Source organism: Gouania willdenowi, chromosome 11, assembly GCF_900634775.1.
Source record: "Gouania willdenowi chromosome 11, fGouWil2.1, whole genome shotgun sequence".
NCBI lineage: Eukaryota > Metazoa > Chordata > Actinopteri > Blenniiformes > Gobiesocidae > Gouania > Gouania willdenowi.
In genome coordinates, this window is record NC_041054.1 from 25,698,752 (window position 1) to 25,725,864 (window position 27,113).

The 27,113-nt window shown below is 38.6% G+C and overlaps 1 protein-coding gene across 1 annotated transcript; it reads right to left on the bottom strand.

Moving 5' to 3' along the window:
* Nucleotides 1-1,853: 1,853 nt before the first annotated feature.
* Nucleotides 1,854-22,959, bottom strand: c1galt1a (core 1 synthase, glycoprotein-N-acetylgalactosamine 3-beta-galactosyltransferase 1a). Its single transcript, XM_028461227.1, has 4 exons — nucleotides 22,748-22,959; nucleotides 16,945-17,004; nucleotides 13,038-13,702; nucleotides 1,854-2,642 (listed from the first exon to the last, which is right to left on the bottom strand). The coding sequence occupies exons 1-4, from the start codon at nucleotides 22,908-22,910 to the stop codon at nucleotides 2,478-2,480; spliced, it is 1,053 nt and encodes a 350-aa protein (XP_028317028.1). The 5' UTR covers nucleotides 22,911-22,959; the 3' UTR covers nucleotides 1,854-2,477.
* Nucleotides 22,960-27,113: the final 4,154 nt, after the last annotated feature.

The following is a 27,113-nucleotide window of genomic DNA, read 5'->3' on the forward strand; positions in this document are numbered from 1 at the left end:
TTTTAAAAGGCAATAATGAATATGAGTATGGTGCATAATAATGAGTTTAGGCACAATTCTCTATAAAATCATGGAATCTCTGTCTGTGTGTGATCCTCAAATATCTCTGCAGATCAGGATCAGACTGACCTGAGAGTTTCAAAATGGCTGCTGCTTGATTCAAGGGTGTGCAATGTCAAATTTGTTTGGACGCCCCACCTCCTGAGCAGAGGAGTTGCAATGGGGTAGGCAATTGCCTAGGGCCCCGAGCTGAAGGGGGCCCCCGAGGGATGGCTGACAATCAATTTCAATGACAAAATAATGTAAATGCTTTGAGATGCTGCAATGACGGCGCATCAAAAATCACCTGCACAGGGCCCTTTCCGAGTATTCACTGGCTAGTTGCTAGTTGGGGCCCCGACAGACGGGGGATATTAGCGACACAACTTGAAACCCCACATTACAGTGATACTTCGGGAACCTCCCGAATGGGGCCCCACTACTACCGGTCCCTGCATTAATGTGCTGATGTTATCAAACACATCGAAAAAATGAAGCGGACATATCCCACAGGGCACACGAAAAGAAAAAAAAAAAAAACAAGAGGATGAAAAGAAAAAACGTGATCGTGGTAAGTGAGAATGTGTAAGATGTGTGTTATATAACACAAAAAAGTTTGTCCAAGTTAGTTCCAGGCACTTTGTCATGCCGTTTTCTTCACAAAGTGTGTATATATTTATTTATTAATCATTCAAATTTGACAATGTGGTTAACAACACACTTCTGTGGTAGGACAAACTTAGAACACATATTTATTCTTACTTTACACTAACTTTAACAGCTTTATTTTAAGAAGTAGTCCAGCTTTGCTTACACAGTGTGTCGTAAGTCTTGTTGCCAATGGCTGTGTACATACAGTACATTCATTGCCACACAATAAGTTAGTCATTTGCTGCCTATTATAGATTCTCCCAGAATAAAGAATTTTAGCATCAATCCTGCTGTTAGTTTAGTCTAGACTATGGCTATATTGTATTTAAAATTTAAAGATAACATAGTATTATATCTATACATTTTCTGCTATAGCCTAAATGTTATATTAAATAACATTTAACATGTAGCATTAAAGTTGTTACTGCAATTTAATTATTCCATACATATCGCAAATGTTGTGTTTGTGTTGTATGCACATTTCTTTACTTTACTTTATGTAAGCCAACCAAATACATTGTGCTCTTTTCTTTTTGTTGAAGTTTTTTTGGCCAACAGCAGCAGCAGACCTCTCTACATGAAAGTAGGAACTTTAGTTTAACTTTTTAAAATACATGTTAACATTTAAAATATATCATGGGATCTATCTAATTTAATATAACACAAATATTTGTCTTAAACATTTGCTTCTTATACTATTTTCTTTCTTGCAATATCAACCTCAGATCATGAGGGGAATCTTGAAGAAGAGGAGGACATGATGGCACCTTCATGCAGCGCAGCACAGCATTCCATCACCACCACCATGACACCACATCACCAGAACAGAAGGTACTCAAATAATAGTAAATCAAATAATATCCAATGATCCTGCGCTGTGGCTAAAAGCTATCGATGACAATGCTTGATGTCAAATTGTGAGAAAAAAAAAAAAAAAACGCTCCAAATAACAGACATGAACTTCCCCAAAATTCAGAAAACCCACCTCGGAGATTAAACCAAAGAAAATTACAAAATGACAATGAGAAAATGGTTAGAAGATCCAATGTTTATGGTTAGTGTACTCTTACTTTCCACTTCAATTCCTTGTTTTTTTGTTTTTTTAGTTGGATGCATTTTTATACTAAAAATTTTGCACATTTAAGTTGTTTGTTTTTCTGGCATTTACTGTATTTATTGTGTGTAAAATTTGCATTTAGTTTACACAGTTATGTTATTTACTCTATATGTTCATTATTTAATTAAGTATTTCTTTACTGATCTGTTGTCCTGGACTTCATTCATCATCATTCTGGTGCCAGGAGGCCCCATAGTCCTTTTTGCCAACGGTCCACAGGGGGTCGAGGAACGCCCCTGCTCCCTACTCGGTGATGTCATCAGTCCTTGCTCTACAGTGATTATGTCATCAGTTAGAACATTAGAACATTGGTCTTACCTCTACAGTGATGTCATCAGTCCATATCTCTACAGTGATGATGTCCCGCCTTAAAACATAACCTATAGCAATACATACTTCCTACGGGCACTGCACTAGTTCCTTCTAAGTGCATTTCAAAGTAATTAGGCCAGATTTGTAAAAACAGTGAAGGATCCCTTTTAACCAAAACAGACAAAGGTATGTTCCAATTTTATTTGCTGCAATCCTTGATTACAAGACAAGTGACCGCCCTGTTTGCAGTATCAAAATTGACAAGCCATTCTTAATATACACGACACGTTATAAAAAATCTGTGGTGAATTTTTTTAACTATGCATTTAAAGTTTGCTTTCCAGAAATATACTTTACTTCAGGTGACAATTATGCGCTCATTGATTTTGGTCTTCTGGTCAGGATGAAACCTGTATTTGTAACCGTAAGGTCGCAGGTGGTAGGTCAGATACTGCAGGAAATACAGCTCCACAGGTTTGATGTAGTGAAAACTCACAACCAAATCGGAGCAGCTTTGTGGACCCTAAGAGAAAGACAGGAAGTGGTATACAGTGAAAACATGACACTAATACACACACACACAGTCATCTCAAAGCGCTGAACAAAATATAAAGTCCATATTAAAAATGAAAGAATCCAACAAGATCCACATGAACATGCATTTATCGACAGTGGGAAGAAAAAAACTCTTTTGTATAGGAAGAAATCTCCAGCGGAATCAGGTTCAGAGGTGGCAGCCATCCGCTTTGACTGGTTAATAAATGAATACAATCACACATGAACCTCTAAGCTGTTGTTGACCTGTGTCACACACACACACGCACGTATTGGCAGCCACCGATTGTGCAAATTGTCCCATTTAAAAGGATGAGGTCTGTAATTTTCATCCAAGGTACACTTCAAATGTGAGAGAAGAAATGTGGAAAAATTTAGGAAATCACATTGTTGACTTTTAAAGACTTTGTAAATTATTACATGAAATAACTATTTGGCATCTACAAACAAGCACAAATTCTGGCTCAAACAGAAAGTTATTCTATCCTCCACTTGTTATATTAATGGTAGTCGTTTGAACTTGTTATCTGTATAAGACACCTGTTCACACCTTCAAACAGTCAGACTCCAACGTCCACCATGGTCAAGACCAGAGAGCTGTCTATAGGCATCAGGGACAACATTTTACACCTGCACAAGACTGGGATGCGCCAATCTACAATAGGCAAGTAGCTTGGTGAGAAGAGATCAAATGTTGGAACTATTATTAGAAAATGCAAGGTATCCCCTCGCGGGGTACAAATCATTTTGAAAATGAAATTTTAAGCAAACGCTTCATGTAATCAACAAGTGTGTCCTCGCTATCAGAGGAGCTGTTTTCAGTTCTTAGTTCTGGGAGTCTGTAAGGCCTGCCAAAAAGAACTTCAAAAGGAGAGAGACCACACTCAGTTGGAATAATTCTCATATTCAATGTTACAATAGGTAAGCAAAAAAGCCAATTACGTTTGGTTTCCAACATTGCCTTTTTTAACTTGTTTTTAAGTGTCTGGTTACAGCGCTCCACTAAACCAGCTGATTTTGGATGATATGCACAGTGATGTTTAAGGTCTATCCTAAAATGTTCTCCAAGTTTCTTAATCATTTCATTTACAAAATGTGTCCCATTATCACTGTAGATTTTCTCAGGTATCCCAAATCTAGGAATAATGTCTCTAACTAGAGCTTTTGCAACTGTTAAAGCATCAGGAGAGGAAGTAGGAAAAGTCTCAACCCATTTAGAAAACTGATCAATGATTACCAAACAATATTTCTTTCCTTCAATCTTGTTTAGTTCAATAAAATCCATGCAAATGTGTTGAAAAGGGTAACTAGGTTTGGGGAACCTCCCACGTTTTGGCCTATAATAACCCTGAACATTGTGCCTAGCACAAATGAGACATTTAGCACAAAAATTTTTAGCGTAATTCTGAAAACCATAAGTTGTAAAAGTCTTATCAATAAGCTTAATCATACCACCCCATGAGACATGGCTCACGCCATGGCTCACAATAGCAGCAAATTTAAACAAATTTTTAGGCAAGATCAATTTATGGGCAGGTCATAGGTAAAGCCCAACTGAATTCAAAAACGCATCTTTTTTAACCCAAAAAGCAACCTCCCGTGCAGGAGATGATTGCTGCATGTCCTTCAAAATCTCATTGTCCAAAAATTTTACTTTAGCATCAGTGTCTGTGACTTCATCACTCAAAAGGGAAGAAACCATTTCCTGAGATGCCAGCTTAGCAGCAGCATCCGCAAGAGCATTACCACGCGAATTGGGGTCATTAACACGAGTATGGGCAGCACATTTGATAATAGAAGCTGTCTTGGGTAGCTGAACCGCATCCAATAATTCCAAAATCAAAGCCTTATGATTAATGGGTTTACCAGAGCTAGTAATCAGCCCTCTATTCTTCCACTGCTGAGCAAACACATGAATAGTGGAAAAAGCATATTGACTGTCAGTGTAGATGTTTACAGTCTTTCCCTTGGCTAGTTTACAAGCTTCTGTCAAAGCAACCAACTCAGCCGCCTGAGCAGAAAAATGTGCAGGCAAAACCCCACTTTTCAAGGTTTTCTCATGTGAAACCACAGCATAGCCGGAAGCATTTGACCCATCAGGATTCTTCCTGCAAGAACCATCAACAAACATTGTAATATCTGGTGTCATCAATGGCTCATCCGAGAGATCCTGTCTAGGTAAAACCTTTTCAGAGATCTCTGTCAAACAATCATGAAACACGCCATCAGTCTCAATTGGTATTAAAGTTGATGGATTTAAAGTTGTACATCTTTCAATTGTCAATTGAGGTTGGCTTAGCAAAGTAGTCATACATGACAAATGTCTAGCCGGTGAAAGGTAAGAAATCTTGTTCTGTAATAGTATAACACTAACTGCATGTGGCACTTTAAGTGTTAACTCATGAAACAAAACAACTGAAGCAGAAGATTGCACAGCCATGGAGGCCTCAATCACAGCTTGGACACAAACTGGCAAAGACCTCGCAACATGATCAAGTTTCGTAGAGTAGTAAGCTATTGGTCGCTCTTTGTCACCAAATGTTTGAGTCAAAACAGATGTCATGTGACCATCTCTGCAGTCAACAGTTTGAGTAAAAGGTTTCTTGTAGTTTGGAAACCCCAAAACTCCAGCAGATACCATTACTTTTTTAATCTTATTAAAAGCCAGGTCTGCCTCTGGTGTCCACATTAAAAGGTCAGATCAGCCAGAGGTGTGTCATGACAAAGATTATGCAGTGGAGAAGTAATCTCAGCATAATTGCATATCCATGATCTGCAGTAGTTAACCATACCAAGAAAAGACATCATTTTTTTTTTACTCAAAGGCTTGGGAGCTTTTAGAATAGCAGCTTTCCTGTTTTCATCTATCATTCTTCCTTCACATGAAATGATATGCCCCAGATATTTAACTTTCTCCTCCCATAGTTCGGTCGCAAAGGAAAGTTAATAAAGCAATCATGTCATGTTTACAAGCTTTTTCAGATGGATGCGTCAAAAGAATGTCATCTACATAAAGTAGAATCTGACTACCATTTGGAGGTATAAACTTTGAAATGTTAACTGACATTGCTTGAGAGAATATCGTAGGGCTTTCACAAAACCCCTGCGGTACGCGAGTGTAAGTGTACTTTTTCCCTCTATAGGTAAACGCAAACCAAAACTGGCTGTTTTTGTGCACTGGAACAGAGAAGAACGCATTAGAAATGTCAATAACAGTAAAGTACTTTGCATCTGGTCTTAAATCATTAAGAAGTACATGTGGGTCTGGTACCAAGGGAGAACATGGAATGACAGCATCATTAACTGCTTTTAAATCCTGTACTAGCCTCCATCCAACTGATGGTGGAGCTTTCCTGACAGGAAACAAAGGTGTGTTGCAGGGTGAGTCAGGACATTCAATTATTACCCCTGCATTCAAAAGTTCAAAAATGGTGGAAGAGATACCCTCCTCCGCCTCTGGCTTCAAAGGATATTGGCGCTGATAAGGTCTGAAAGTGGACTTAGGTCTGACCTCAGCAGGTGCAGCATCTTTAATAAGGCCAACATCAGATTTGCCTTTCGACCATAAACATTCTGGGACGGTTGCCAATTCAGATAGCTTATCAACTGAAGAATACAATAGTCAATGACCTTTGGTATTCTTATCAATGGAAAGGTGTGTAGATGGCTTTGCATACATCACCCAATTCAAGTTGGATCGGTACGTGCCACAAGAATCACTGAACCACGTGTCAGGTTCTAAAAGACGCCAATCATTTGCCTTGGTGCAGTCTTTCATCCAAATTCCAAGATTTTCCCAAAATTCACCATCAATCAATCAATCAATCAATCTTTATTTGTATAGCGCCAAATCATAACCAATGGTATCTCAAGGCACTTTACAGTAGAGCAGTCTTAAGGACGGACTCTTCATTTTATGGATACACACATATGCATATATACGTATATACACATACATATGTATCCCACACCCAACATGAATTCATCATGGCGGCAAGGAAAACCTTCTGTTAAGCAGCAGGAACCTTGTGTGGATCCCATTCCTATGATGAACAGCCATCCACGTTATGCTGTGTTGGGTGTGTGCAGAGGAAAGGGTGGAGACAGAGCCGCTGAGACTCTGTAGCTCCACACTAAGGATCCCACGGACCTGCAAGACAAAAGCCAGAAGGAGTACAGGAGCAAACACACAAGGGAAGAAGCAGACATAGAGGGAGTGTTTGAAAGAGGAATGGGACCCTCTCCGGTCCCTCTCTAACCTAAATGACCTCTCTCTTAACGCCCTCTCCAACCTCTCTCCAACCGAGCATGCCAGACCCCCCCCCCCCCCCCCCGGCAGTCTATGCCTATTGCATCTTAATTATGAGCTATGAGCTGGTTCCTAACTAAAAGCTTTATCAAAGAGGAATGTTTTGAGCCTAACCTTAAAGGTAGAGAGGGTGTCTGCCCCCCGAACCGTGGTTGGTAGATGGTTCCAGAGAAGTGGGGCCTGATAACTGAAAGCTCTTCCTCCTATACTACTTTTAGAGATGAATGGAACAACGAGTAGTCCAGCATTTTGAGAGAGTAGTGTTCTGGGGGGATTGTATGGCACTACAAGCTCCTTGAGATAGACTGGTGCCTGTCCATTTAGGGCTTTATAAGTGAGAAGAAGAATCTTGAATTCTATTCTATATTTTATGGGAAGCCAATGCAGAGAGGCTAATACAGGAGTAATGTGATCTCTTCTCCTAGTTTTAGTCAGTACACGTGCTGCAGCATTTTGAACCAGCTGAAGTGTCTTAAGCGACTTGCTCGGGCAGCCTGCTAAAAGAGAATTACAATAATCCAGTCTAGAGGTAACAAAAGCATGGACTAGTTTTTCGGCGTCGCCCTGAGACAGGATAGATCTGATTTTAGCAATGTTACGGAGATGAAAGAAGGCAGTTCTTGAAGTTTGTTTTATGTGAGAGTTGAAGGATAAGTCCTGATCAAATAGAACCCCAAGGTTTCTAACAGTTGTGCTTTGTGCCAGAGTAATGCCATCTAGGGCAGTTAGGCTAGCATAGGTTTCTCTAGGGTGTCGCGGGCCCAGTACAATGACCTCAGTCTTGTCTGAGTTGAGAAGAAGAAAATTTTGGTCCATCCAGGCCCTAATGTCCTTTAGACAGGCCTCAAGTTTAGATAGCTGATTTGTCTCACCTGGCTTCATTGATACATACAGTTGGGTATCATCAGCATAGCAGTGGAAGTTAACAGAGTATTTTCTCATAACATTACCAAGGGGCATCATATAGATACAGAAGAGGATTGGACCTAGCACAGAGCCCTGAGGAACCCCGTAGCTTACTTTAGTGTACACAGAAGACTTATTATTCACGTGTACAAACTGGTACCTATCAGATAGGTAGGACTTAAACCAGTTTAGGGCAGTCCCTGTGATTCCAAGTAATTTCTCTAATCTCTCTAGTAGAATATAGTGATCTATAGTGTCAAAAGCTGCACTAAGATCTAATAAAACCAGCACTGACAGTCGTCCTTCATCTGAAGCCCAGAGTAGATCATTAGTTACTTTAACTAAAGCAGTCTCTGTGCTGTGTTGAGCTCTAAAGCCTGACTGGAAGTCCTCAAACAGGCTGTTGTTTTGAAGAAATTCACAGAGCTGAGCTGCCACAACTTTCTCAAGAATCTTTGAAATAAAAGGAAGATTAGATATAGGCCTGTAGTTTGCTAAAGTGCTGGAATCAAGAGTAGGTTTTTTGAGAAGGGGTTTGATTACAGCTACTTTAAAGGACTGTGGCACGTAGCCTATTGATAGGGATATATTTATTGTCTCCAACAAAGATGGGCAGACTAGGGGAATAACTTCTTTAAACAGCTTAGTTGGGATCGGATCTGAAAGGCAGGTCGATGGTTTGGAGGATGAAATAATAGAGTTAAGTTCCTGAAGTCCTATATGTGTGAAACAGTTTAGGTTAGGCCTATTTACATTTAATGATACAGCAGGCCTAGGTGAAGGCAGGGAGTGGCTAATTTTATCTCTAATCTTGTGAATTTTATCGTTAAAAAATGTCATAAAGTCCTCACAGCTGAGGGCTAGAGGAATCATGGGCTCAATAGAGCTCTGACTTTGTGTTAGCCTGGCTACAGTGCTGAAAAGGTACCTCGGATTATTTTTATTTTCTTCAATTAGTGAGGAGTAGTATGTAGATCGACTATGTCGTAAGGCTGTCATGTATTTACTATGGCTTTCTTGCCAAAGTATTCGTGACTCCTCTGTTTTATTGGAGCGCCACATTCTCTCTAATTTACGGGTTGTTTGTTTGAGTGTGTGAGTTTCAGAGCTAAACCACGGAGCTTTCCTCTGACGTTTAATAGTTTTTTCCCTCAATGGGGCTATTGAGTCCAAGGTGGATTTTAGTAGACTAGCAGAGCTATCGACAAGCAGATCCAGTTGAGAGGGGTTATAATTAATATCATAGTTATTTATTGGATGGTGCACTGAGTTTAAGGCAGCAGGAATGGCCTCTTTAAATTTAGCCACAGCACTGTTGGATAGATTTCTACTTGTAACTATTTTATTGCACAGTGCGAGATCCTCTAGGATAATGTTAAAAGATATTAAAAAGTGATCTGATAGCAGAGGATTTTCAGGGTAGACTTTTAGTTCATTAATATCAAGGCCATATGTTAGAACAAGATCAAGAGTATGATTTAAACGATGAGTAGCTTCATTAATAGTTTGAGAAAAGCCAACTGAGTCTATTAGGGACATAAAGGCTGAGCTCAGGCTATCACTATCTTTGTCCACATGGATATTAAAATCTCCTACTATCAGTATTTTATCAGAACTGAGGACTAAGTTTGATATAAACTCAGAGAATTCTGATAGAAATTCAGAATAAGGGCCTGGAGGACGGTAAATTATCGCAAATAAGACTGGCTGGCAGGTTTTTGATTCGATATGAGATAAATTTAGAACCAGGCTTTCAAAGGAAGTGTAATTGGCCTTTGGTTTAGGATAGATTAGGAGAGAGGAATGATAAATAGCTGCTACACCACCTCCACGGCCTATGTCTCGTGGCATATGAGTATTTAAATGACTGGGAGGAGTGGCTTCATTTAAACTAACATATTCATCTTGATACAGCCATGTTTCAGTTAAACAGAATAAATCAAAGTTATTTTCTGAGATAAGGTCATTTACTAGTAGAGATTTGGATCTCAGTGATCTAATATTTAATAGAGCACATCTAATGGTTTTATGTTTTGGTGTTTCTAGATTTGAGATTTTAATTTTTTTCAGATTTTTATAATTGATAGCTCTTTTATTTGATTTTATGTTAAAATCATTGTGAAATATGGGTCGGGGGACTGACACCGTCTCTATAAAATAATATTCATCACCATCACAACAGTTGTCATGGCGATGAACACAGCTATCCTGATAGCAATGGGAGGGAAACTGTCCTAAGGCAAGCGCAGAGGGGCGTGGAGGACTCCCCCTCTGTAACATGGTCTCATTCATGAGATGTCATAAATGTGCCATGTTTTCTGATAGTAGAGATGCTCCCTCCAAAGTAGGATGGATTCCATCTCTTCCTATCAGGTTCGGTTTTCCCCAGAAGGATCTCCAATTATCAATGAAGCCCACCTCGTTTTCTGGACACCACCTCGATAGCCAGCGGTTAAATGATGACACGCGGCTATACATGTCATCACTGGTCAGATTTGGTAAGGGACCAGAGAAAATTACGGAGTCCGACATTGTTTTAGCATAAGCACAAACTGATTCAATGTTCACTTTGGTTGCTTCCGACTGGCGACGTCGGGAGTCATTAGTGCCGACATGGAGGACTATCCTATCAAACTTACGATTACTCTTTGCCAGCAACTTTAGATTTGATTCTATGTCGCCCGCTCTGGCCCCTGGGATGCACCTCACAATGCCCGCTGACTTCGCTAGCTTCACGTTTCTCACTATGGAGTCGCCAATTATCAGAGTTTGTTCCCCGGTGAGTGTGTTGTCCTCACAGAGGGGGGAGAACCTGTTTGAGACGTGAACATGGTGGTGTCCCGAGCGGCTTTTTGACCTTCGACTATGCTTACCACGGACAGTAACCCACTCATTGCTGGCCGGGGGGGAGGCTAAGCTAGAGCTAGCACGGTCCGCACCGGCTAGGTCCTGCTTGCTAGCTTCGGTTTTGGTATCAGGGGTGCGGAACCGCTTCTCCAGATTGTTGATCCTCGCCTCCATATCTAACAGTACGCTACACTTTATGCAACTACCATTGTCCCTAAAGGAGGACGAGGAGTAACTAAACATCTGACACACCAGGCAGGAGAGCGGAGGGGAGGAGAGAGAAGCCATAGGTGCTAAATTTAAGCTAAGCTAAGCTAAGGACAAAAGGAAGTTTAAAGGAGATTGTACTGCCTATAAGAGGCGAGATTGCTTTTTACTTAACCTTCGTACGTTTAACTGTACGGTAAAAATTAAAACAAGTGTTTTCAAGGCTAAAATATCAATGACAACAAGTTTGATTAGAGTTAGCAGAACACAGTAGTAGAGCGCTGCAAGCAGCGGTAGAGCGTAAACAGGAAATGATCGATACGTCACCACGATACGTCACCACGTCAGCACGTGTTGACCATGCTGTTTTGAGAGAGAGACATGGGGAACAGAGTGAGGCACTGAAAATAAACCTTCAGCTGCAGAGGGGAGAGAAACTGATACTGCACAGTTTCCTACATGTGTCCAATAAATGTCATTCAAAAAGAGTTTGACATCCCCAAGTTGTCTCAGCTTGGCTTCATACTCTGCATCAGGGCCACATGTGGATCTGAAATACATGGTACAATGTAAGTCTTCAGCTTGCATGAAAATAGATGAGGGCAAAACTCTATTTTGTGTTTTTGAAACAGGCAAGTTGTTAAAACTAGGAAGTGGCAAATCAGTCAGATCCAAAGAATACCAGTAATTAGGTTCACATTCATATCGATTAACAAAAGTGTCTGCTAGACGTCGAACACTGATAGCATGTTTGTCTGGTACCAGAGCAAGATGTAATTTAGTCATCAAATCTCGTCCAAGCAAGTTACATGGACATTTAGAGGAAACGACAAACCTACAATACACATTTCTATGTGTATCAGTGTCTACGACTTCTAGGTCCTGTGACTCAGGTTCTTTGTACAACTCACTGCTGGCTGTTCTGCAGACCACATGTTTTCCAGACAGCTTAACTGTTGTTAAGGCATCAACTCGTATTACAGATCTGCATGCTCCTGTGTCAATCAAAAATGGAACAGTTATACCATCAACAGTCAAAAGAATTGTGGGTGGGTTGACATTCAATGTTAAAAGCTCTGCTGCTTTATAACAGAGAATTTCCTGTCCATCCTGCATTGTAACAGGTGTAAACGATGATTGGACTGTTGGGTCAATAACATTTTTATTAAGATTGGATGTGTCATTTACTGTTAAATTCTCACCTTTACCCAGACCACCATGTACACTCATTGTGTCTCTATCTAGTCATTGCTGAGCAGGATGTCTCTGTCTCACATCCTTCACTCCCTTTCGCTGTTTACACGTTCTTGCCCATTGACCAGTTTTTCCACAAACGTAGCACACATCGTTATCTCGTGACCTGAATTTGTTTTGAGTCTCATTTCCTCTGAGGTTACTCCTATAGAAGATGGAATTAGTCTTCTTATTTTTCCTCTCTTTGTCTTTAAACCATTTCTCAGCATGTTTAAGGTGTTCTAGCACATCATTTAAGTTAGCAGTTCTGTGGTTTGCCATGTGTTGTTTTGTTGGAATTGCTTCTGTTTTAGTTGTCGTTTAATAGGCGAAATATTTCACTTATTTTTTATTTTATGAAGGACATTTTTTCAAATTTCTTGGGATTTTTGTTGTGACCCTAACAAGACTCTTGGGGATCTTATTTCAATAAACAATGAAGAAGATTGGCATGGTAGAATGGGTTAAACTACCAGCTACAATGTGTGCAAACCTGGTGAAAACCTACAGAAAATATCTCTGTCAATGCCAAAAATTACAAACTTTGACAAGTTACACAATAGATGGCTGCCAAATACTTTAAAAATGTCCCTATTGTGGGAACTTATATGCACATTTCACAATAATACACTATTATTTTAGAATTTTTAAATGATTTTAGACAGTCTCTTGTAGACTTGAGTTATGTAGATAAATAGAAAATTACCAACAATGATACTACTAGTGTGAATAAAGATTTCTGTAATGTGCTTTGAGTCTCACCTAAAAAAGCACTATATAAATCCAAACCGTTACAAGTTTGGAGTTAATTAATTTTACCTTTCTCTGGCAGAAGGCCAGTCCTGCTTTCTTGGGGCTTACCTTAATAGTGCTGTAGTAGTCATAGGACAAAAACGAAGGTCGGGATTTTTGCAGCTGTTTGACCAGGTAAAGATCTGGAGGAAACGCGTTAAATGTTTGTCTCCCCTTCACGTCTCTTGTGTCTGCTGCTTTAACTTTCATTTTTTCCATACACTTTCCCAGAGCCATGTCTTCAATGGAGGACGTGTGGCTGCATTGCCCAGTGCTAAACCCTCGCACAAACCTTCTCAGCGCTTCTCTGCTGAGCACGTAGCCAGCTCCTCCACTCATGTAACCCTGTTTGACAAATGGCTTGAACCTTCTGCCCAGGTACAACGGCTTTTCTGTATCAAAGTGGGACAAGGTGTAGCGAAGATTCTCTACGACCACAAATGTGTCATCGTCTGCTTTCAGATACCAGTCTGCTTCATCAAAGTGGTGCTGATGGATGTATTGGAAAGCACGAATGGTCTTCCAGTAGAGGTTTTGCCTCCCTTCGCTCACATTCAGTCCAACAGTCGGGAAGTCTGTCTTCTGTGAACTCATGTACAGGATTTTGTCACAGTGTAAAGCCCATGTTTGTTTGATGTGTTTGGTCTTGGATTTCATATTCTTAGGTCCTGTTAGGATCCAGCATAAGATCCGCACTGTATTTGTGGAATTATCCCAAGAGATGTTTTTCTGACCTCAGAGAAGAGAGAAAAGGGAAAAAGAGGACATTTTAAGTACATTTATTGGAAACACTTCTAGGAACATTAGATGAGTTTGCTGTTATATTCATATTCTGACAACAAATGTCTAACTCAAGTTTAAAAAAAAGTTCATAAGAAATAATAAACTGTCACTGTTTTATTCATTTTGTATGGTAATCATTGACAAAATTGTTTGCAACAATTTTGAAAATGAATGGTATAATAATAATAATAATAATAATAATAGGTTGGATCAGGGTTGGTCAAACCCATTCGTAGAGGGCTGCGGTCCTCCATGTTTTAGAAGTTAACCTGCTTCAAACCCCCTGATGGCAAGAAGAGGCCAGTGAGGTGCATGACTGGTTAGGCACCGACTCCTCTGGAGTGGGAAGTACAAATTCATGAATGCAACATTTCTTCTTTAATGTCGTTATATAATTGTACTTTTATTATATTTTATCCTGCAGAAGATACTCTTGCATTTATGTTTGTCATGCCTGCTGCTGCTTCTGGCCTGTTATTCTGAAGGCAACCTTCCACCCTGGGTAGCCTGTGCCATCTTTACTTCTGCTACGTGCTCAGTTGTGTGTGTTCTGGCTTCCTCTTCATAATATTGTTATCGCACTGAAATGGTACAAGTTTGATTATAGTTTACAATAAACATTCTGATGAATTTTTCATTTAGTTTTAAAAGCTTTTGATTATGCTTGAATAATAATCAATTTCATACGTTTCAACAATACAATGATAGTCAAATTTGTTTGACTTCATCAAAATGCATCCTTTTAGTGGGGTTGATCTCTTGAAAAATAAAAATAATGAACGATCTTATATTTATATGAAGTTTGAGCATTAAGTAGGGGTGCAACAAAATTGTCAACTCACGATAAGCTATGAAATACAATATAATGCTCGTGATACGAAACACTCACGATATGATGTAAAAAATGACATTCCCAATGAAGAGTAACAAATGTGTAACAAATGTTTGTCGAAAAACAATTTGGCTGCAAAAGTTGGAGACAGAGCCCATCATTTATTAACCTTGCGTGAAAACGGGTGCAAATTTGGTTGTACCAGATTGGGTGTTGATGCGGTGGCTAAATTTGATCGTCATTAACATTTTACGCCTTCCTGTTTTAGAAGCCCCGCCCACTGAGGTCAAAAAAGAAAATAATCTTTTCCAAGATGAAAATTGGCATTCTCCCATTTTAGGTGGAGAAAAACAAAGATTGAAGAGTGAAAACTGGAAACTGGAAATAAAGAAGCACATTTAAACGTTCTGTGGAAGAGGATCAGTTACCAAAGGTGACGTCTGCCCCCCTGTGTGCGCTGCGAGCAACTTCAGCAGAGATCCTGGAGAGACGCATGGATATGACGTTTATATCAGCCTCAGTCCGCACACTTTAGGCAATAAATCCCATTATAGGAATTTAACAATCGCAACGCTTTAAAAAAAAAAAAAAAAAAAAAAACCTTAAAAATGACTAGATGTTGTCCCTTTTCTGTGTTTATTATGCCTCCAGCCTGTAAAAGTTTAAGAAAGTGTTTACATTTAAAAACATGAATTGTGTCCCATTTCCTCCATACAGCACCTCATTCTCCAAGACAGAGCATAGCAGCGCGTCCCGTGTGCATGTGTGCACACTGGGTGAACCCATGCTCACCTGCTCGGACAGCAGCAGTTTAAAGTATTCCGTGAAAGGAAAACCAAAAAAAGTGGTACTAGTTTTTTCACCTTTATTTAACCAAGAAAGTCTCATTGAGATTAATAATCTCTTTTTCAAGAGAGTCCTGGAAGTCAGTTAGTGGGCTTTTTCAAATTCATTTTATTTTGTTTAATTTGTTTTAATAATCCATTTTGATCTGTTCTGAATATGTCTGCTTATGCTTCAATGACAGCTGAGGCTTGTTTAATATTTTATTTTATATTTTCTGTGCTGAACTAAAAATACACACATTCCGTTTCGCGTACACGAGCTCAGACCTGACATGAGATCTGATCGTAGCCTATGCTCACGTTATAATTGATAAGCAGACTTTAATAAGCAAGGCTTACTAGTTGCAATTTTAGTTTTTACTAGTCAAAAATACATTTTGACATGTCAAAAAGTTCATTTTAGCTATCTGGAAAAAATTTTCACGTTACAAATACATTTTCACCTGTAGCAATTACATTGACGAGTTAAAATTTATTTACAGATATCAGTAATACCTTTTTCACATCTAAGAACAATTATTAATAGATATCTACAATTCAATTTCCACATGTTAAAAAACTATTGTAACTAGAGAAAATGTATTTACCCTTTACAGATATTAACAATTGCATTCTGGATATGTGGGGCATATCCGATTAAATGTTAAAACGGCTTGCCAGCAAGCCATTTTAACATTTAGTAAATACATCCCCATGAACCTCCACAGTCACGGAGGTCCTCGAGGACGCAAAGCTAAAGCTTTTTGTGACGTCATTCTGTTGCTTCTCTACCTCAGTCTGCCTTTTTCCACTTGATTTGCCGTGTAACTGTTGTGTTTTACGCTGTTAGGGGGACTTCTGTTGGAATGTCCAATGATAGCTGAATGCGCCTGATTTCAGTCGAGCAGCCAATAGAAATGCCCAAAACAGCTCATGGAGTACACGTGGTTGTAGAAAAATCTCTGATTGGCTGATATGCAGATTCTAGGAGCGTCACGCTCCTGCATTTCTAAACTTAATTTCCAGGGCCAGGAGAAGGAGATGAGATTCACTGTCCACTTGGAACACTTTGGATTACAATATGTTGAAAGTTGATAATGGAGAAAAAAAATAAAAAATAAAAAATAAAAACACACTGCAGCTTTAATTGGATATGTTATTTTAACTAGTGGAAAACATTTTTTACATCTATAGTTCAATTCTGACTAGTTGTAAAATGAAATTCGGATATCTAAAATAAAGTTGTAACTTACCCAACACTGGTGATTGTTAAAAAAAGAAAAAAGAAACTGGTAAAGTTTTAAGCACAAATCAGTGAAGTTTCAAAAAGACATGGTGACATTGAGGAATCTGTAAGCTTGCTACCATGAATTATAATATTATACTGAAACATCCTGCAACACATTCTTTGGCAAGATCTTTTATTAAGAAATGCAACATTAATGGAATAAATAGCTTAGAAAAATAAAACCTAATCACAGTAAAAATATTTATCACCAACAGCTATGTATTTATACAATAAAAATATTTGACCTACTGTAAAACGTGGAGGAGTTTCCATCATGGTGTTGACTACCTGTTCTTTGAACTTCTTGCACTAAATGTATAGGAGAAAAAAAATACAAAGATTACTAAAGTATTATGGATATAAATGATTCAGGCAAAATCAGACATTTGTTTTTTAACCAGGCAATCACAGCTTTAGCAGCACAGGTGGTAAGGGGGAAAAATGACTATTCAATTTGTTAACAATGAGTCCAGGGGGTATAATTTAATCAAAGTTCGCTGAAAATAACCAGGTTAACAGGATGATGCCTGGTTTACCAAAGCCCTCTATGACCACGCTGGCCTATCACTGGTTAGGAGAAGTGCACATTCACAGCTTTCTTCAAAAGACAGAAACTTGAACTAATTAACACTGGAAAATGGTCATCATTAGTCACAAGTTTAAATGCTCCAAAGAATAATGGGATGATTTTTTCAGTATGCAATGCGATAATTACAGGTTAATTATAGATTTAAGGTGGAATGGCAAGGCTCAGATTGGACCTTTTTCCAGTAAACGCACAGAGAAAGCTATGACAGAATATAGCCTGATATTAGGAGAATATCACACAATTGCACTATTTGTTCAACAATAATTATAAATCTCTACCAAATGCTCACACTGTGAAGTTTTGTGAGATTTGATCGGACTGTTTCGTCCTGCATATCTAGAAAACAAAAAAATAATATACAATATTTAGTTTGTCAGTCTTCAAATTAGGGAAAGACGATAAGGAAATAACATGGAATTTGATAAACCATGAAACAGAAATGGTGACATTTTTAAATGGAAAGTCAGAGGCACTAGATTAGTATCTTATAGTAATACTGCTTTAGGCCCCATGCAGGATAAAGCCAAAAGCAACATTTAATTAAACCCTCCAAATGTGACAAAGGACAAACCCTCCTAATAAAACACATACATTTGTAAGATAGCACCAAGAACCCTCTTTCAGACAATATTAACAAACCTAAATATATAACAATAAATGCTAACACTTTGTGGTTAGCACGTCCGCCTCACAGCAAGAAGGTCGTGGGTTCAAGCCCTGGGGAAGACACTTGGGTCCTTTCTGTGTGGAGTTTGCATGTTCTCCTCGTGCTGTGTGGGTTTCCTCCAGCTATGATATGATGCATTTGATTGTTGTCTAATCAATTCATTTTTTGTAGTCTCACAATGTCCATTGATCATTTTGAAACAAAGAAATAGTAATTTACTCAGTAACAATTGGGTTTAGAAATATAAAAAAATACTTAACTTCTTTTAAAACCTACTTAAGTACAAGTAAAATTATTGATTTAGAAATATACTCAAAAGTACAAGTAGCCATAAAAACAACTCAATAACAGTAACGCGAGTACTTTCACCTCTGGTCATTAACATGAATAAGGTGTCATGAAGGCTGTCATTAAGTGTCGTTCGTTACCCTAACCCCGAATCCTACCTACCATTGGATCCTGCCAACTAACCCAAAAAATTTCAACATAGCCCAAAAGGTGTCGTAATTTAGAGAAAGCTGTCATAATTTAGCGAACGACAGTTATTAGTTTTGTAAGACCAAAACATATCTTACCACAGTGAGATTTTCAGGGATTAACATCAGCGCACTTCTGAAAGGAGAGCTCTTTACATAAACTCACAACAACTATCGGAATAACTCTTATAATCTGAAAAAATTCATTTAACGTAACGGGAAATTTTTAGACAAATTGTTCATAATACATTATGCATCCATTAGAATGAACCAATTGTGCAGCCAAATGAATTTTCCATTCAATCCAATATTTTATGTGTTACGGCTCTTATTGTGCATTATATCCTTATTAATCCAAATATAATACCTATGGGGAGAAAAAAAATGTGCTCGTAGATGAGTTTCCATGCCTTTTATAGAAATCAGACAGTTTGAGGAGTAATTTGTTGATCTGGTAATTACAAGCTAATAAAAAGGGTAGAACACCAAAAAATAAAGTAAAGTTAAAAACAAATTTGGGAATAAAGCTTTTTTAACCAAATAATCTTAGCTACATTATTCAATAAAAAAAAACAAAATCTAAAGTGAAGGCCACCATTTCTATATGTGTTAACGACTGATTTTCTAATGTAATGTATCTTGTTTTTCCATTAAAAAAAAAAATGACATTTGGTCAATTTTCTTTGCCATTTTACCATCTACTACTAGAGGCGACATAGATGAGCAGGGTGGGGAACCCTAGTTCGGGGGTCACCAACATTTATGAAGCTGTGAGCTACTTACTGTACAGTCCGAAGGGCTACCAGTTACAGAAGCACTTCTTAAATACTAAATGTTCACGGTTTCACTGTAATTAGAGGGTAACATAATAAGGAAGGCTAGTAGTAATTTAAAAAGGTAAGAAATGTTTGTTATAAGATGCAACACTTTTTTTCTCCTAATTTATGCAATTGCATCATTTTCATTATACATTTCGTTGAAAATTATTATCTTCCTATTTTCTACAAGCTACTAAACAGCTTTTAACCAATTGCATAACAAGAAACATTTTAAAATGTCAATATTTTAGAATAATCCACCTTCCATTTTTAAAAAATATATATCATATATACAGTATATACATATATATATATATATCATACTATATAGAACATACCACCATACAGCAAATCTGAGGGCTAAAACATTTGTTACAATGTTTCAGTGCAAATGAACATTCAGAGATGGTTAACTTAAGACTAAAACTATATGACGTACAGCAGTATTTAACACTACTAAGTATAAACTGTGTGTCATATGTATTTGTCTTTGTGAGTTTGAATCCTGGAAAGTTAATCAGATTTTAGATGGAGTTAATTGGTAACTAGAGCTCCTGAAGACCCCTCACATGGTCCAGGTGTACCTGGTGTCCGCGGGCCTGAGACTTTTAAATGTCTCCCTGTTCCAACACACCTGGTTGAAACCAATGTGTTGTCATCAAGCTCTACAGAAGCATAATAACAAGCCATTCATTTGATTCAGATGTTGAAGCTGGGACACATCTAACAGTCACAGGAGCCAGGCCCTTAAGGACTAGAGTTCCCCACCCGTGGCCTACAGAGTCTTTCCTCTTTTATCAAAAGTATACACAGCCTTCAATGACAGTTCCTTTAGTAGCCATTGGTTAAATATATTTTCATCTTTTTTAATTCTTGGCTTGAAGTTTGAGGAGCAGTTCTCTTGCTGATCCTAGGATATGGTGACACCCAAGTTACTAATTTTACTTCAAATGCAAATATCAATAGAAGTATTATTGGTTTTTTTAAAGCAAATCCTTCACATTAATTTACATTTGAACACAAACCAGATGCTTTAGAAACTTTTTAAATCTTTTCAATAGCTAGTTTAATCTGTAAAGCATCTTTAAGATATAAAGCTGTGATAGATACCTTCCGCAGATTTTTATGGCTGACAGCAAAAAGGCCCACCTTCAATCAGTGGATAGAAATTGTTAAAAATATACAGCATATGGAACAAATGACCTACAGTGTAACGCTGAAGAGGGACATATGTGAGGCTGTCTGGGCACCGTGGGAAAGGTTCCTCACACAAAGAGGTGACAACCAAACTTCAACTTGAAATACTTTGTTCTCTGTGCGAATGATGTAAACAATCTGAGGTTGCTTGCGGTGCACATGCTACCATTGGTACAAAAGTAGTCTCCAAATCTGCATTGTTTGAGGCAATAAAAGATAGGCAGTGTTAGCTATCCATACGGTTCCTGTATCAATATACCGCCATTCTATTCGTACACAGCGCCCCTATTTGGCCAGTTTACATCACGCGATAGGTCAGTCATTGGCCAGTTTAGGTCGCGTGACTAAACCTTACCTAACCCTAAGATGCTACGTACTTGTACTTCGGTAACCGTACCAATATGACCAGGGGTTGTCCGTACGGCAACTGTACAGACACTTTCTAAAAGATAAAGGGAGTTTGGCCGTTGTAAAAGTCCAGAAACAAAATAAAGCTGTCATCTTTAATCAAATAAGAATAATCAATGAGATTAAAAAAAAAAAAAAAAAATCAATGTGATCAATGACTAAGGATTGGTTTTCATCAATAATTGAATCCAGGACACCTTTACAGTGTTTAGCATGTTATAGTCATTATTGACTAACGTTGTGGGCCTTTTAAAAGCGTTTTTTTTTTTTAGGTTTAGACATTCAATTAATGTGTGCAATTATTTTTCAGTAGTTTTAAGGCGTCTAGCACCGCCTGCTGGGTGATGCTGGAATCGCAAATGAGGTTTTTTTTTTGCATGACTGAAGGATTAAACTTTGTTTTGTAGAGGGAAGAAAAGTTTAAAAAAATAAATAAATAAATAAAAAATTATATGGATATTTTCTTCAAGTTATTTGTATCAGTTCCTTGAACATTAAGTTTATGCATTGAATTAAATTTGGCCCTCGACCTTTCTAAACAAAAGAGAAACATTTTTTTTTTTTTTGCATAGATCTATAGGTGGTCTCTGCCTTTTGTTTATATATATTATGACGTTCCTTCTGCAGTTCTGCTAATTTTAGTGTATCATTAGAATAAGTGTCAGGCAAAACAGTGGTTAATGCTGTTCTCTCAGAACTTGGTCTGATTTTTGCTAAATCCCTGATTTTTCACATATTTACTGTACCTAGTTCGTATTTGAAAAGTTCCCCATTTTTACCATACATGTTTTCCCTCTGTGCCTTGTGAAAGTAATCATCTATTAGACTGCTCAATTGCAGTTTCACACTTGTACGTTTCAGAGTTAATTTTTCAATATGACTTTCTTTTTTTTAATTAAATCCAGTAAAAGGAGTGTTAAATTGTAACTGAAATGGCATCTATCAAAGGCGTGAGACCACTCAGTAGTATAGCCTTGACTGTCGAGAGCAGTAGGTTCCCAAACTTTTTTGTCCTGTGTTTATCCTTTGCATTTTTGTCAAGTCATGTGTACGTATACCCCCTCTACATGTCACAAGTACCCTCTCCATAATTTCATGTTAGCAGTGGGCCCTCCTAAACCCCGAAATGTGTCTTGAACATTGGTTATGTGATTACATCAATAGTAAGTCAATCTCCTTTGTAAAATGTAGCTAATTATTGTCTCCTATTGTCAGAAGTGTGATAAAAAGGCCTCTACAGCATAAAATAATCCTGTTTCAATAAATTACAAGAAAATATTGTATTTTATTGAGCAATAGTACTGTTAGTTTTTGGTGAATTTGTTAAAAAAAATAGCCTAAAAAAGAACTTAGGAACAATTCCCAATTATTTTTTAAAATCTTTTCTAAGTACCCCCTGCAATGTGCTCTTGTGTAGCCCTAGGGGTACGCATACCCCAGTTTGGGAACCCCTGGTCTAGAGTCATCTTTGTTAGGGTATAGGCCCTTTCAATAAGGTGTTCAACCCTTCATATATCTATTCGGTCATATTTGTTCAGAGAAGAGTTTGTATTGTTTGGCCAGGTGGCCATCTATCATAAAACTCATTCATGACAATATGTCACCACCAACAATCAAATTTGCTTAGGGGAATTTAGATGTAACTACACTGAATTTACTGTCCAGTTTCCAAAAATAATTATATCCATAAATGTTAACAAGAATAAAATACTTTCTATCTATGTTGCCCACCAGACAAACGAAAAAGAGATGAACACCCTAATTGGTGTTATGTGCATTTCCACTGATTGATGCATGTATGCTGATAAATTGTAACCTGAGTGTAAATCTCGTGATAATCTAATGAGGAGATCCAATTGGCCTCAGGCATCCAAAAGTTACAATAAACAGTGCCTACCTTTATGTGTGTGGTGGGACACATGTTTGAAAACATGCCCGAAGTTTCCCATCAGGTTCACATCCCTGTCTATCAAATAACTGGACTGCAACAGGTAATGAAGGGCCAGGAATCCAACCATCAACCCAACAGTGAACGTTAAATTAGACGATACGCGCTTCATTGTTGCACTTGGTCAAACGAACAATGAGACCATAAACCCTCCAGTGTGAAGAGCTCAGATCTGCTTTATGAGCTTTGGGTTGGGCTTCATGGTTACTCAGAAACTTTAGTGGTTAGCCATGATGAATGCAGGTATCGATAGAACTGTCCGCTGATTGGATATTTCAGAGACAGGTGCGCAAATGAAGGACAGCTGGACGTCAATGGATGCGTAAGCAGACGGAGAAGAACATGTCAGCCAACTAGAGGCAAACTCACTAAACAACTACATTTTACAGCATTTAAAATCTAGATTGAGATAGATAGATCATGGTTTGCTTTGTTTGAACAAAATGTTTATTTAATCCTTTTTTTATGTGTAGTAATAAATAATAAACTTTCATATATAAATCTAGGTCAAATAAAATGCAGTAATGTGGGCGCGTCAGCCACTCAGCCCTTTAAAACCCATCAAGGTAGCCAAGTAGTGGATTTGGCTATTCCACGTCTTTACTGTAGTATGCATTATTTTTGTGAGGACATGTTTTTTTCTCCACAGATCTTGCCATTTAAAAAATATGTTCTGTGGTAAGATCTGTACTGCCATTGACCCCAGAAGGATCCAGTGTGAGACCACACAGGTGTGGTGCCAAAAAATGATAGTCTGACAGAAAGTGAATGCGGTCCGCGGGAGCGCGCACAGCCAGTTAAGGCTGTATCGCCCACTTTATGTCCGTCTACAGCTGCTTTTAACACTCAACGTGCTCGTAACTTTATGTCTTGTGTAATGGCAAAATGATGGCATTTACTTTCTATATTACCTTATGATTTTTTATTTGGTTTAAATTTATTTGTTCATTTGAACAACATAAAAAACACATTTTATGTACAATACATAACACGTATTCAAAGGAGAAAGTGCTCAAAAGGAGTAGCAGAAGTTCAAGGAACTTATAGGTGCATACCCCTCCTTCACAAAATAACATTTTAAACTTCACATTTGGTGTTTCAATATAAGAATACTATACAAACATATACAGTGCATATACATGCATGTTTGTTTTTTATTGTTTTCCTCGCCCCTCTCTCACTGATTGCTGACGGGCGGTGACACACGCCGTTCTTCCTCCTGCTTGTTGTGCTTTATTGATATAGGATTACTGTTGCTATGGGGACTGGGCTGTCCCACTAGAGGTCATCTTTGGTGGGTTTGTGCATCCTCGTGGTGAGTTGGCGTTGTCCGTTCTCCCTCCTCCTCCTTTCTTATTGCTGGCCTTCTGGTTTATTAGTAAGAATCTGTGCCACAGTTTGGGCCGAGCGCTGCCTGTCCTGCCAGTGAGGTCCAGACAGAGGCTGATCCATCACCACGGCTCTCTGGACGGCGCTAGTGATTCACTGCGGTCAAGCCAGCCTCCACTCTAAAATCCTCGGTCATTCTAGCCGCCAACCAATTTGCGATGCCTGTTTATTGACGACAGTACGGTAACGCAGTCTGAGGACGGACTTCAAAATAAAAGCACCGACATATGAACACTACAAGTGTGATGTGTTGCTACATGGTTGAAAAGAAAACCTACAGTCACATCGACCCATTGTGGAATAGTTTGGACATGGCTGAGTTATTAATTAATTGAACATTTAAGTTGTAAATTCATTGATTATGTTACCATTCTAATTCTGATCACATTGAAGCCTTAGAAGGTGGAGGCCATGACATTTTATCTGTGTGAATAAATAGTCCAATATCAAAATGAACACAATGGCTAAGATAATTCTAGCAAGTTCTGATGTGTAGTTTCAAAATAAAAGCTCACCAAAGTTTCAAATATGAGACTTATTACATATGATTTTGGATTCTTTTTTTAAAGAAAACGCCCTGTTATTACAGTCTACTTCCACTTCAGTGCTGTAGTACACAACCTCATAGTGTGACCCAAAAAGTTTCAAGTCATTATGATGTGTAGTTTCAAAATAAAAGCCTGCCAAAGTTTCAAATATGAGACTTATTACATATGACTTTAAATTCATTTTTAAAGAAAACGCCCTGTTATTAAAGTCTAATTCCACTTCAGGGTTGTAGTACACGACCCCATAGTGTGACCCACTAAGTTTCAAGTTTACCACTGGCTGTAAAGAGCAACTTCTTATCTTTCATAAACTGGTGGAATTTCTCTGATAGAGCAAACATGAGCAGAGTTACAGTCATTTGAATTACCGGGTTGCGTTCAGGGGCCCTGGGAAACCCAGTTCGTTTGTATAATCCAGCTGTGAAAAGGGCACGTGTCCAGGTAAATCTGGACGTATAGTTACACTACGCAACAGAAGATATGAAATTAACAGCATGTACTGTCAACAACAAACCCAGAGTCGCTTAACAATGACGTAATGCCAGGCCCGGAGTGGCTAATTGGGAGGACTAGTGTCACGGTCTAGTTCACATCGGTCTGAAATCGGTTATGAGTATGCGTGCTACCGGAAAATTAATTTATGCTACTTCCGCTTAGCTTTTTTCAACTTCCGCCGTGCTGAGATAAAAAAATTTAAGTTCAAAGCTAATGTTAGTTGACGAGTGCTGAATGACTCCTTTTCTTGTACAAAAATTTACAACTGCTCAATATACGAGGCAGAAGAGGTTACAACGCCACAAAGAAATGATAGACAAGATAATCTTCTTCATGGTGAAGGGCACGCCATCACCAGACACTGACAAGAAGGAGCACAGGAACATGATTATAATAAAACTCCATACGAAAATAAATAATTTATTTTCCAAAAAAACATGATTATAATATACATTGCAGTTAACAGTTAACCTAATGTAACTTTATTTTTTTTTAAAATCAGTATAACCCAGTACAGGTACATATCAGTACGTAGCAGTCACGTACTGAGATTTTAAGAGGAACTCAGTACGATGTGAACTCAGACCGTGACACAGGGACAATTTCCGGCGGGCCGGTCTGATGATTGGGCTGCGAGGGCTGGTGTCAGGAACTGAGTTTACCTCATACTGAGATCAATTATGAGGGGGGGGGGGGTATGGGGGCGTTCCAAGATGGCCTAGTGAGTAGACACTTACTGCCGAGCTCTGCAGTTATAAAGTTGTAACACGGCGGAAAATAATTTCAGACCATCTTTGAAACGTTTAACGACTGACATACGTAGAACAACAAGAGTTTGCTGAACCCAATGAACCCAGCTCGCGAGAAGAAACGGCCGTTGGGAAGCTCTAAAGGAAAGCTAATGCTACATGAGAGGAACGCTAATGTTGCTATTGCTGCTGGAAATGCTCTACTTGACAACTGCCATGATTACACTGCATCGCTGTCCACGTCGATAGCAGAAGATATGGTGGATTAATTTCCAGCTCTCCCTGTGATGCCCAGTAAGTCTCCAGTAACAAAGAAACCAATGCACAGTAGGCCTGAAGCAGAACACGTGGACATTGTTGCTAGCTTGTCAGAGCTAATTGATGCAAGGTCCAACTGTCTTGCTATGGCACTTGAAGGGCTTAAAAAGACTTTGGACTTTGTATGTGAGGAGGTCAAAGACGTAAAAGGAAGAGTGACCAAGCTGGAAGCTAGAGTCACTAAAGAGGAAGGCCGTGGTGAAGTGTGTCAACAGAGAGTCACTGAGGTGGAGAGACATTTATGAAGATGGAACCTCCAGATCTTTGGAGTGAAAGAGATGGAGAGAGAAGACCTGAGGAAGGCAGTTATTGAAATCTGTCAATCAGTGCTGCCTGAGTTTTTCAATTTCTTGCCATATTTATGTGCAAATGTTGCAGTGCTCGGTCCCTTACAGATCTAACTGCTTGATTCTATTTGTGTTCTATATTGTGTTGTTTTTTTTAATTTGTTTGAATTTCACTGTAACTAGTTTCCCTTAATGCCAAGTGGTGGCTGAGTGGTTAAGGACGCTGGTCTTGTAATCAGAGTAATCAGATATCCTTACAACACCTCTTACTGACCACAGAACAATTTATACTCACTCAGCGCCATTGACAAGATAACTCGTCATTTCAAATCCAAACGCTCAGTGCCACTGACAAGATTACTCGTCAATTGCGTTTTTTCACAGAGATTACAAGAAAACACCTTGGTGGAGGTCCCTCATCAATATCTAAGCTGTGGGATGATGTAGTGACCAACTGTGTCCTGAAGATGACAGCAGTACACCTTTAGATGAGAGATTAGCCACTGATGCTACCTTTAGCTGGGGGGGA

Bases quoted from the DNA above. Each gene is read 5' to 3' on its own strand.
- c1galt1a (XM_028461227.1), bottom strand. From the start codon at position 22,910: ATGAAGCGCGTATCGTCTAATTTAACGTTCACTGTTGGGTTGATGGTT. The intron at 17,005-22,747 runs GTAGGCACTGTT...CTATACATTTAG, and splicing joins GTCCCACCACACACATAAAG to TGCAAGAAGTTCAAAGAACA. The intron at 2,643-13,037 runs GTAAGCCCCAAG...TCTTTCTCTTAG, and splicing joins ACTACTACAGCACTATTAAG to GGTCCACAAAGCTGCTCCGA.